The 12,899-nt window shown below is 49.0% G+C and overlaps 1 protein-coding gene across 12 annotated transcripts in view; it reads right to left on the bottom strand.

Moving 5' to 3' along the window:
- Msi2 (musashi RNA binding protein 2) overlaps positions 1-11,573 on the bottom strand; it is a 363,455-nt gene extending 351,882 nt beyond the window's left edge. For 6 of the 12 annotated variants that reach the window (XM_075991145.1, XM_075991154.1, XM_075991153.1 and 3 more), the window contains exons 1-5: positions 11,408-11,510; positions 11,084-11,124; positions 10,673-10,754; positions 9,901-9,985; positions 6,040-6,081 (exon numbers count right to left, since the gene is read on the bottom strand). In XM_075991145.1, the coding sequence (XP_075847260.1) occupies positions 6,040-6,081; positions 9,901-9,985; positions 10,673-10,754; positions 11,084-11,124; positions 11,408-11,469 (312 nt within the window). In that variant the 5' untranslated portion in view covers positions 11,470-11,510. Of the gene's footprint in view, positions 1-6,039; positions 6,082-9,900; positions 9,986-10,672; positions 10,755-11,083; positions 11,125-11,407 lie in introns of all 12 variants that reach the window. The other 6 variants (XR_012912314.1, XM_075991151.1, XM_075991146.1 and 3 more) reach the window with 5 other exon arrangements.
- Positions 11,574-12,899: the final 1,326 nt, after the last annotated feature.

The following is a 12,899-nucleotide window of genomic DNA, read 5'->3' as shown; positions in this document are numbered from 1 at the left end:
GAGAAAGAAAGGAGCTCCATGCCGGTTCATTCTAGTCACCACCACACACACACACACACACACACACACACACGACAGGGGTCCCTGAAGGGTATGCTGCCCAGGAACACTTCATCGGGCTTGTGTGAGCTGAAGATGCTCTGTGGTGTGTGCATGACGACACCACCTAACCAGGCATCAGCAGACAGTGCAGAACTCGGCTTCATGCAGAAGCCGAGATAGCTCAAGCCATGGGATGCATCAGAGAGAAGGGCACAGAGAGATGGGACAAAGGTCTCAGTCCCAAAGCCATGGAAGTGAAGAAAGATGTGAGATAAGCTGGAAAGGGGCCCTCAAAGGGATCTTAAAGGGGACAAAACCCAAGGCCAATGCATTTAAACTGCTCCACGGGCAGCAGGAAGTCCAAGGAAGCAATGAGGGGCTCTCAGATGCCCTCATGGAAAAAGAGAGTCCATGCCAAGAGGGAGCAATGAGTGAGCTGAAGGGTGGTGAGAGGTGTGCAGGTATGTTCTTGGGGCCAGCCACTTGCTGTGCCATCACGTGACCTCACGTAAATTAACACTCTAAATTCAGTAAGTCATAGAAGAGGAAGGGTCACACAACCGTGGTGTATTCTGGGGCTTGCAGCTGAAGAATTCCCAGGTATGAAAATCTAAAAGTGGACACTTGGAATACACACCATATCAAGAGGCCTAAAAGATGGGCCCTCAGAGACTGCCATGTTCCTCTCCCTGCTTGGGGACAGGAAGGAGGCTCACCGATTTACCAAAAGCCACATGACATGGGACAGAGGGGCTTTGTCATCCTAGAAGAATGACAGGAACAAGGGAATCCCAGTCTGGAAGGAATGGCAACATTTAGGGAAAGGACATTTGTAGGACAAAAGCGTCCTTCCTCCATGAGTTGACACCTGCTAAGGATGTGGAACACAGGAAAGAGAGGCTCTCTGACAAGCAAGAAGCTAAGCCATTAATCCTCCAAAGTCCTTACTGGTGGGGAAAAAGGACACAGGCACACCATGGCATTTTGCAGGACCAAGAAAACTTGCCTAGCTGGCTACTTAACTATGGCTGCCGAGATGACAGCTGCAGATCATCCAAGATGGCAAGACGCTGGGTGACCCAACCTCGAGCAGCAAGGGGGGGGCAGACGCCGGAATTTCACCCTCCGCTCTTGAAATGCTGCCAAGAGACCACTCCCCCAGAACAGGGGGTGTGCACAGGCGACCACTGCACCCATCTGGATGCAAGCTTCACAGAGAACCTTTTAGGACCCTAAAGCAACGTTAAGGAACAATATGGAAATAGGAAAATCTGGCTCCTAGCTCAACCCTCCACAACTTAACTGCTGTGGTGACTCAGAAGCACCCAACAGAAAACGACTGGGTTGCAGCTGCCTCTGGTGAGAAAAAGCTGCCTAGGACTCAACTCCTTTAGTTACCAAACACTGAGCTCCAAAGCTCCACGCAGCCGGCGGGTTTATATTCCGATTAAGATTTTTTTTTCTGAAGTTATTTTACCATGGCAGTTTCTTGACTCTATTAAGATAATTCTAAGGGTAGGAATATAGTTCAGTTGGTAGAGAGGCTGCCTAACAGGCAGGAAGCCCTAGGTTGACTCTCCAGTACTCCGTAAAACTGGGTATGGTGACCTGTAATCTCCGAACTCAGGAGATAGAGGCTGGAATTAACTGTTCAAGATCAACACTGGCTACAAAATGATTCTGGGGCCGGATTGGGATACATGAGACCTCTTAAAAAAGTAGAAGAAGATTAATTCTATAATGGTATCAGGAGACATGTGCTAGGTGCCACTTGACCATATGCAGATCCCAACAACAATCTGTATTCATTTCCAAAATAACGTGGTGAGAAGCATAACACTTTTTAAAAGTGGGAAATTGAGGCTTGATGGGATTTCAGTGGTATGTCCACAGTCACCCAGCTGTCACTGAAGGCAACTGGAGGTCGGCTGAACAAATGACATCTCTAGATGTCTCTACACCAGCGGCTAAGGTCCCTGCCTCTCGAGTTTCAGGACACAATGAACACACACATGAATCAAAACAGCATATGCTACCCTGCTAGTAGATCATTTTTTTTTAGGTTTCTCGTTTTTTAACGGTCGTGTTTGTGTGTGTGTGTGTGTGTGTGTGTGTGTGTGTGTGTGTGTGTGTGAGACGTGTGTGCAAGCACCTGCAGAGATCAGCAGAGTGTGTGACTCCCTGGAGCTGAAGTCACAGGGGGTTAGAAGCTACCTGACATGGGTGCTGGGACCAGAACTCAGGACCTCACAGGAGTAGCAAAGGCTCCCCCCACTGAGCCATCTCTCCAGCTACATATGCAACATGTTTTTGTGTGTCCACTAAAAAATAAAGTCAGTCGGGCAGTGGTGGAGCACGGCTTTAATCCCAGCACTCATGTTTCAGAACAGCCAGGGTTGCACAGTAAAACCCTGTTTTGAAAAACCAAAAGGCAAACAAACAAACAAAAACCCAAAAACATAATCTCCACTTTTTCCTGTTATTGCTTTCCAAAAGTTTTATTTGTTGTATTCGAATTAACTTTTTTGTTTGTTTCTTGTTTTTTGGTGAGACAGGGTTTCACTGTAGCTTTGAGTTTGTCCCGGAACTCACTCTGTAGACCAGGCTGGCCTCAAACTCACAGAGATCTGCCTGTTTCTTCCTCCTGAGTGCTGGGATTAAAGTCGTGTGCCACCGCTCCCCAACAGGAAAGCAGTGTTCTTATACCCAAGGACAATTAGGACAGATGGTGAGTCATACCCAGGCTCCACTCTTGCCCGTAGCTGCATAGCTGCTAGAGTCTAGTTCACTCCTCCACAAAAGAAAAGGAAGCCACAAAATTCACCCAGGCAGCTGACACTTCGACCCAAAGGAGACAGGAAAAAAAAAGGAAATGGCATGATTGATCTCTGTCAGCCTCTCTCTAGTCCGCAGCAGCTTCGAATTAAGTCATCTTTTTAGAGTCACAGGACCATTTTAATTTTTAAAAAGATGGAGGTGAGGGAGAATCCCTATATGTATTTTACAAAATGAAATGCCCCGGTGAAATGGGAAGACACAGAATGATCCCATTTCTTCCTGATGAAGATGTACTTCCCTAATGAACAGCCACTGGCCTCCAAAGAGTGGTCCCTAGACTGGCTAATAAAGCCTTGCAAGCATGCGCATTACAAAGGGGGAGATGTTGAGCTGCAAGACTCCACAGTCTGCCTTCGTTGCTCGTTAAAATTCTGGACAAAACAGATTTTTATTTATACGAGACATTAAAGAATATTATGACAGTACTCGTCTGAAATACGTTCTTCACTGCCACAGATTTTCTCTGGTCTCAAGTTACAGCTTCTTTCCACTCGTCCTGTTTAACACCTCCACGGAATATTTCTCTGGCAACTGTTAGCAGGGAGGGGCGGCCAGAAAGCAGAGAGAGGAGTTTGAGCTGAAACACAAGCTGATACATCATTAATGAGCCCAGCACCCAGTCCAGACAGAAGGGTACAGTCTGCCCTGTCACCAGGACCCCCACAGAGACACACGGAAGTTCTATGAAAGGAAGATAAACACAAATAAGGCTTCATTCAAAGTTCCCCAACAGTCACCTTGGTCTGGAACCCTGATGGCCAGACTTAGTTCTGTGGGAAAATTACCGAACAGGGCAAGTCCTTTCCCTACCTATTCCAGTTCCCAACAGAGACACATCTGCACCTCAACAACCTCTGGGCTGAACAACCCCCAAACCACCTAAAAGGACACCCCAAAGGAGTCAGTTAGAGAACACGAGATGGTGTCGCAAAATTGGATGATGTCACAAGGGGAGGAGAATGACCAGAACCCAAGAACCTGGAATTTCACTGAGAATGATTTTGGTTCTGCTCTTCATGGTGTGCTGAACCCAGAGAGCCATGTCCCCTCGCTTCTGACAGGGAGACAATGCCCAGTGGTACCCCAACAGGCCAGCAGTCCAACCACAGAGGCAAATTGCATAGGTGTATTTTTTTAAATATCAGTATTCAACCCCTCAGTGTTTGAACTGCCTCATCCGTCCAACAAAGGTGACACATCATCTCCTCACAAAGTGCCTGGCACACACATTCAATTAATATCATCACTAGTTCTCTCAGAGGACGAGTGTGGGACCCTAACATAAGAGCAGCTCAGAGGCAGGAAGACTGCAAGTCCACTCAAAAATCATCAGGAATAACAGTGGATCAGACGTTGGCATCGCCATGTCTTAGACCCTTCTAGAAGCTTGTTTATCTTACTACAGGAAACCAGGAGAAAAGGAAACAAGCTCAAGGAAGCTAAGTGATTTGGCCAAGTTCACCACAGCAAATGACGGGCACAGCTGGCATCTGAAGCCAGGTGGTCCAGCTTGCGCACCCCCTCCATCCTAATGATGATTAAACCAGTAATAACGGGGACGGTGATGCGCAGCGAGGCCCTCGCCAGGCCACGCTTTCATTTTTCACAGGAACCTTGGTGAAGGAGTAGATATCACTCCAGGTTCAGAGACGAGGAAACTGAGCCAGGCCTGGGATTCAGATGTGGATAAAGGATAGGAAAGGCCTTCACAAAGTGAAGACAGGGTACTGCTCCTAAATCCCTGAATTGGCAAGGCAACTGGCCTTTTCCAACTGCCTGAGAACTCACAAACACCCCAGGCTGGGACATGGAGACAAACCTGAGATATTGTCTATCTTGTTTTTGAGTCGAATGTTTGAAAAACCAATGCCACTGCACATTAACGTGAAATCGGCCTTCCTGGCTGGAGAAGGATGTCCACCAGTGAGGGGAGGGGGATGAAAGGCGGAGGGAGTGGGTCTGGAGCCATGTTTCCCCAAGTCAAGGCTTTTTCCAGTTTCCCTAAGTCAAGGCTTTTTCCAGTTTCCCTAAAGGGAAATCTAATCCAAGTCATGAGTGATCCAATGACTAACCTGGAAATTTGAAGATTCACACTAGGGAACGAACAGAAATCCTTCCAAACCCAGGCAACACTACTGATTCTGAGATGGGAGAGCGCTCGCCCACTTCATGGAAAGTAACACACAGCTAAAGCCAACCCCAAAGTTTACGCCACATAAAGGAATCTAAGTTCTTCATTAATTGCTACAATCTGTTTAAGAGTTAGGGGGAAAAGCCACCTTCAAGTATGTACTCTGCTGACTGAAGGGATGTGGATTCCATCCTTTAAAAAAAGATTCACGCACTCATTCAAGTGGCAGGTTCCAGACCTGAAATCCTCAAACTACCATACCTTTTTCTTTACCAACGTGCAAAACCATTTTCTCCTCTATATGATCAGAGGCTCTCCACTCTGAGAGCCTCCGCGTGAAGGAATAAACTCAATTTTCCAAGAGCCATTGCCCTTTCTCTTTGTGCGCCTAGAGTTAGAAACCTCAGGGCTTTCTCCCGCCCAAGAATGTCAAGGACACAGGATTTACTCAAGTACGAGGGACCAAGTACGAGGGACAGAAAGGTGTGAGGGGAACAGGAGCGCCAGAAGCCTAAAGGAGCTGCAAGGCTGCCTCCAGCTGCCGCCTCAGAACTGCAACTGGCAGGCACAGGGGAAACATTGTTAACTCTGCACTTTACAGAAGTGCAAGCGCAGTATCACTCCTGTGGGGCAGCGTTGTTTCAACCTCCTCCGTCCAGATTGAAAGGCCTCAATAGAAGGCCCTCCACAGAGAGGCATCAGGAAATGTGCAGCTTTTCCTGATAGGATATCAGCCTTGCTTTAAAATAAATAGAACACTCAATTAAATACTGCGGCAGGCGTGGTCGCGCCCTCCTGAGAAGGAGCGAAGGATCATATTTGCCCCTCTCCCCAGCTGGATGCTTGGAACTGACAGTGGCATGCTGACATGGAGGTGCAGGGTCACCTCACAGAACCGCTCACCTGGGCTTTTTCACCTCCCTCTGCTGACACCCTGAAGGCACAAGCGCCAGCCTCCAACAGCTGCCAATGCTCGGTTTGAAGCTTGAAAGTCCCGCTAAAATCCCATCCATGACTCTCCTACTTACCTTGGGCTGCGCACGACGAGGAAATGCAACTTTGGGATCAATCTGGAGAAAATAATAATAAAAAAAGAAAAAGTCAGTGAAGTAGTTTGAAGCAGCAGACAAAAACGAATAACCAACCACCTAATTATTAATCACTCATTTCTCAGGCTTAGACCTCAACTTTTAGTAACTTCTTGGGCAATTCAAAAGCTCCTTCAGCTTGGATCCCAACTTTCACCATCCTTCTCCCTATGGGACTCATGAGGTTCACCTTTCTGAAACGTTCCACCACGCATTTTATAAGCCAGAACCCATGCACTCTTATTGAGACAAGGGACTTCTCTTCCACAGACCCAGAATATGAAATGGTACCCAGAGCTTAAAGTGCAATGTGGGGAGGGGCAGAAGATGGATACAATGTTATCTTAAGGGGAAAAAAAAAAGAAAGAAAAAGCCCTCAAAATGAATGCTCCTCCAGCTGTAAGTACTTATATTTCTTCTCCCTGGCAATTAAAAAAAATTGAAAATCAACAATATTCAACACAGTGTTCACCTCAGATTAACTCACTACGTTTGCAAAATGAAGTTACTCAGGGTGATCCAAAAGATCTTTTGCAGCCAGGTATGGTGGCTCACATCTGAGAGCCCAGGGAGGAGGAGCAATGAGGGTGGATGCCCCCCCACACACACACCTGGGTTCTAGTGAACTCTCAAAAACATCATTTGCATTTGCCTTGTTGGTATATCTCAAAGAAAGCAGATATCAATTACTTATTTCTTTTAAAAAACTGTAATAAAAGAGGAAAAGCAAGGTTTATGTGTAAATTAAATCCACATGAATTAAAAACAAAAAACAAAAACCACAGGCATGAAACTAGATGAACAATCCAAAGTCCAAACTAGAAAGGCCATTGCAGGGAGGGTTAAAAAGAAAACGACTCGACAGAAGTGGGAATCTAATGCAATAATTCAGGTATTCCCCCAATCCACCTCCACCCCAGTGGAAAAAGCTCCCCATTCTACGTGAGCAGCCCGCTTGCAGAGCACATGATTCTCAATCAGTGACGAGCTTCACAATTCCCACCGAAGCATTTGAGTCTAACAGCTGATGTGAGGAGAAAAAAAGTTACTGCCTAGATAAAAAAAAGCAAAGAATTCAAAAAAAAAGAGAGAAAAATCCCATCACTGGTTCCCATTAGATTTCTAACCGTGACAGATCTTTTGAGTATAGTTCAACATGGAAAATGACATGGGTATTGCTACAAGTTATTTATTTATGAGCTCTGGCTTTCGTGTTATAAATTTCCCCCTTTAAAAAGTAAATCTGAACCTCATGTTGGTTCTGTCACTTAAGAAAATAATCATCACACATTGGAAAAAACTGCAGGGGTGGAGAGGCTCACACACAATCTCTCCCCCACCCCAGATAATCCCTGGGTCCCTTAGAGCCCCAGACTGTAAGACATACAAAGACAAAATCACTTTTATTAAGATAGTTTAAAAACCTAAACATCTACCTTGCGCTTTTCACTTTTAAGCACCACCTGAGAAATGAGAGATTACTTTTCCAAAGCTAAAACAGATCACAATCCCGGGTCTAGGAAACTACCCTTTCGTAAAGATTAATATGACTGCGTCTACAGGTGTGCCCAGCACAAACTAGAGTTTCTCTACAAAAGAAATACAACAGGTGTGGATTTCCATTCTGGCGCCCAAACTGAGACGGATGCTCGTCTTTGTTCACTCCTGAGGCTTGGAAGATCGGACCGACACACAGGTGCAGTGAGAGCCACCTTGTTTGTGTGGGAAAAGATGATGTAGCATCCAGGAAAGGGCAGGGAGCTGGGGTGAGGAACGTACAAAGAAGAAAAAGAAGTGCTAAGATTTAAAAAAAAAAGTAAAATTACAAAACCAAAAGCCAATTGGGGACTGCACTGTATGTGTGTGGTGGTGACATGAGCATGTCACACTGACAGCAGCGTTCTCCCATGTGCAAAGTTTTCCCACGCTGAGATCTCCAAGGCCTAGGAGGCGTCAAGGCAAGAAGGCAAATCCCAACCTTTTGCACATCCCAATCAACTATTTAAAAAAAAGAAAAGAAAAGAAAACTACCTAAAATTAAAACATTAGTTACTTAGGTACAGCGCTAGTACTGGCTCTAGGGTCCTCTAGAAAACACTAGGGCACTATTTTGGATGCGAATGGCCTTTACCTAAACAAAGCTTTTAAGGTAACAGTAAACAAGATCCTCGTTTCCATGTCAATAAACCAACCGCTTCTGCCTCCTGCACTGAACGTTGAAACAAAGTCAAAAGCTAGGTTATACTAAGTAACAGCAACCAAAATGTCTACAAAACAAGTTAGGGTGGAAAAGCCCAAGGCCCAACAAGGGATACAGAGGGATACTGGGGAATCTCACTAGCCAGCACCCACTAAAACCAAACTCCAGTTCTCCCACCCAGGCAAAAGGAGTGCACAAGAAATGACAAATCCGCTTTGAATTTTTCCTGTGAAATCTTCCTAGCTCCGTGATGTGGCTAGCGAAGAATTCAAGGAGGAAAAAATAAATTGTTCAGACGTTCCTTATCACCTTACCAGGGATCATTCTTGATATTAAATGATCTGACAGTACAAACAGGCTGGGCTTGCAAGCTCTGACAAGTCTAGGACAATTAATAAAGTGACTTCAGTGTGCAAGGCCTTTTCTTGGGTGATAAGGGCAACACCTGACCTCTTTGATCATAAAAAGAGGAGTTGTTTGCAAATTCAATTCGAGTGCACCAAAGGTTGACCCATTGACCCTTGTGCTTCTTCTCCTCACTCAGTGTTAAAAGACCAGAGAGCTTGGAAGATCCTCGAATTCTGCTGACTTTACAGAAGAGAGTAAGGGTCTAGTTTTACAGTGGGCGGCTAACTCACCTTCCATGAGCTCACAATAGAACGGGAGCATTCTGGGCAGCCCAAAGCCACATCCCAAATATCACCTTGAGGCCTCTGCCTTAAGCAGTGGGAAAAAATCCTGATGAAATTCTGGTGAGCATACAGGGAAGGGAGGGGTGGCAGGAAGCCAGCCGGGGGGAGGGGGGGGCAAGCAAACCACTAAGAACTCCCCAGCCTCCTCCATCTTCACAGTTATTATTCCAGACTGAGATTTTCCCCGTATTCTCTGACCTCCACCTAGGAACTTTCACCTCTAAAATCTGGATTTTAAAAACTTCTAATGTTTTAAAAGTATCCATACATAAATGAAAGGATGTGAAGGGGGCCGGAAGGGCGGGGGACCAGGAGGCAAGGAGGCAATCACTTGGAAACCCAGGCCTGATCAGCCTTCAATTGAACACCATCTGAAGAAACCCCACTGGATGCCTGAATTGGTTCTGTCAGTATCTCCCTTCCCTTCTCAAATCACCTCTCAAATCACTTGGAGCCCCAGAGAAACCTGTTGCCTGGACCTAAGATGGGCACCCCCTTCCCTCATTCCCATCCCTGCCCCCTCCACCAGGAAGCAGGCTGTGCCTTCCTTCTACAAGCTGAACCCAATGCCACAGGCTGTGTGCTCTGCTGACAAAGAAAGTTCCATTTGCTCTCCGATGGAGTTTCTTTGCAAGGTCCCTTGGCGGGAGGCTACCCTCTCAGGGAACGGACACTCCCTCCCCCCAGCCTCGGTCTGGCAACGTCTGAAGCTGCAGCGGGACAGACTACAAAAGAAACCCCTCCCCAAAATCAGACACGCTGCAAACTTCTGAGCTAACTCGCTAGCTGTTTAAAAGTACCCAGTTCTAGCATAGAAGCAAAAGAAGGCGCTGTCCCTTTAAACAGGGCTGTCAATGCCCAGACCGGCACCGAAAAGGGGCAAACAACAACAACAACAAAGCAACCTACCGTCTTGGAATCTAACTCATGGTGGGGCTGACCTAATACTTTATCTACACTTGCTGGGTCTGCGAAGGTGACGAAACCGAAGCCTCTGGAAGGAGACAAAGAGGGAAAAAAACAAACAAACAAAATGTGACACCACTGAAAGCAACAAGGAGACCCTATATGCAGACTGGGGTGCAAAAGTTGCCCCCATACAACCCCATCCCCACCAGCTCCCTCTGTTCTCCTCTAGCCCACAGCCCTCTGCCTTGCGAGGGAAAAATACCAAGGTTAGTGGGGGGAAGCGGGAGGGGGGGCAGGGCGACTAGAGGTAACTTGGAACACGCTGGTGCCTCCAGTCCGGCCGCCTCAGTTTCCTCTCCTCCTCTTCCCTTTCTTACGGCTTTGTTTTATGCCAAAGGAAATCGGGCAGTAAGATATTTATCCACCTCCTAAAGAGAGGACTTCTGAGTTTGGGAGTGGGAAGAAGGCATACACTCAAAAATTTAAATTATAAAAAAAAACTGTGGAAAGTGAATGAAGCTGAATGTCATTTTAAACAAGAGAACAAGAAGCGACAGGAAAATGACTTCAAGCGGGAGAGATGGGCGGCTCTGAATCCAGAGTTCGGTTCTAATTAACAATAACCTTTGGGGTTATGGGGGGTAACGTTTCAGCCCAGCCACGCGCCTGAGCCCCATTCTAAATCCGCTTAGCTACTTCCGAAGACACCTCCAAAAATAAAACTAAAACTTTGTTCTAAAATAAAGGCAAAATCCAGAAGGAAATGCGTTACCTGGAGCGTTTCGTAGTGGGATCTCTCATGACCATACATTCTCTAATTTCTCCAAATTTGCTAAAATAGTCTCTAAGGCTATCTGTAGAGAGAGAGAAAGAGAGAGATGGGGGGTGGGAGGTGTGGAGTGGGAAAAAAAGCAATGCAAATTTTGATCAAGGACAAAAAGCAAAAGTAGTTTTCTGTTGTTATTCTGTTTTGTTTTTGCAATATTTTTGCACACGCGGGGGAAATTCGGCAACAGAGGTCGCGTAGAGGGCTCGGAAAGGATTTGCTATTTAAAAAAATAACCTTGCACAGGAGAAGTGGGGAGCCAATGGCGGGGAGGGGGGGCTCTTACACTGGGATAACAAAGAGCAATAAAGAAGCCAAGAAGGGGGGGACCCAGGCGTCCCCCCCTCGCTCCCTTACCTGGTGAGGTCTGCCAGCTCAGTCCACCGATAAACATTTTACTAGAGGGAGAAAACATAACCGAAGTGAGCACCGATGTCAGATCGGCCATTTTGACGTGTAACTTACAAAAGCTAAAAGGAAAGCTGGGGGGGAGCGGGCGAGCGCGAGCCGAGAGGTGGGTTGGGGGAGAAGGTGGCCGCCCCACGCCACCCCACGGTATGCGAGTGCCCCAGGGGTGCGCGCGGGGACGCGGGGGGCGCGCGGATGCCCCGCTCCGCACCGTCGCCCGCACAGCCCCGAGCGAGCCCGCGGCGGCGCGGTGGGCAGCGGCTGGAAACTTACCCGGGGTCGTGCTGGGAGTCGTTGGCGCTGCCCGAGGTACCTGGGCTCCCATTTGCCTCCATAGCGGAGCCCCCCCGCCCCCCCACCCCCGACACACCGAGCCCCACAGCGAAGCGGAGCGCAGCGGCGGCCGGCTCCGAGCCCCAGATCTCCGTCCCTCCTCCCCCGCCTCCTCCCCCCGCCCGGCGGCTGCGAAGCTCCGCGAGCGCCGAGCCGGGCCAGCGGCGAGAGCCCGTCACACGTGGGCTCGGCTCAGCTCAGCCCCGCCGCCTCGCACACCCCCCGTCCCCGCCCCCCCGGCCCATCCCCACCTCTCCCCCTCCTCCTCCCCACCCCCATCTCCTCCTCCTCCTCCCCCTCCTCCCTGCGCACGTGGGGCGGAGTTCTAGAACGTCGTGTAACCAATGCGGTGACGTCACGTACCCCGTTCGGTTCCCCCGCCTGTTCGCGCGCGCACACTCGGCCCCCCGTGGCAGCGGGACCCACCGGGGGCGGCGCGCGAGCCCCAAGACTCGAGGGGGGGCCCACGTCAGCCGGGCGGGGAGCCGGGAAGTGCACCCCGAGTCGGCTCAGATCACATGGGCTGGGTGTGGGGGAGGGGGAGGCGCGGGGAGCTCTGCCCGGGCTGCTCGCCGGGCGGGGAGGCGGCAGCGCCCCGGACCCCCATAGTTTGCGCTACCCATTCAAGTTCTCGGGCCCCTGCGCCCGATGCCGAGGTAGCACCCGCCGCCTGCCCTGCCTCTGTGCCCCGGTTTCTAGCCACGGCGCGGAAATTTAGGTCAAGGACGCCGGGAGCACACCCACACCCAGCGCTCCCGGGGCGGTCCCCGAGACCCCGGGAATCGGGGAGGCTTCGGGATGGAGGAGACCCTCCCGCACAAACACCAGCCACAAGTTCTTATTTTCCTTTCGCGCGGCAAGTTCTCTGGCTCCCGCTCCACACCGGCTCGTCCAGCACGGCTCCCCGCCCTTCCCCGGCAGAGGTACGGAGCCGTGCCCGAGAAGGTTATTTTGGAACTTTAAGAAACAGACGCGATACCAGGGGGCGAGAAAGCACCCAAGACAGGGTTTGAGCGTCACTCAAACCACGACTTAAAAATATAATAAAGTGGGATTTTAGCGGTCAAGGTCAAATGATTGGAGTTCAAAGCAAATGTTCGTGGAGAATATGTAGTAGTTTGGGAGCGTCTTGAGGGTGGCTAGGATGGGTAGTTTTTTCAGAAAAAAAAACTCGATTATCCGTCAGTTAGCTATTTTATTTATTGTGTTTAAAGTTACCCGGGGTTCCTGTGTAGAGAGTAAAAGTGCGTCAGAGTGAAAGGGCCCCGGGGGAGGTCTTTGAGGTAACAAAGCGTCCCCTTCCCCGCTCCCCCCCCCTCCCGTTTTCGGAGCCAGAAGGTGCCTCACGGATCCTGGCACGCAGTAGGTGTTTAGTAAAAGCTCCCTTCCTCCCCTGGCGAAGTGTAAACTCCAAAAGGATGTTTGTAGCTTC

The sequence above is a fragment of the Microtus pennsylvanicus genome, chromosome 11, assembly GCF_037038515.1.
Source record: "Microtus pennsylvanicus isolate mMicPen1 chromosome 11, mMicPen1.hap1, whole genome shotgun sequence".
NCBI classification, from domain to species: Eukaryota; Metazoa; Chordata; class Mammalia; order Rodentia; family Cricetidae; genus Microtus; species Microtus pennsylvanicus.
The sequence above is the reverse complement of the archived record's forward strand: the minus strand, read 5'-3'. Positions and strand labels throughout refer to the sequence as shown.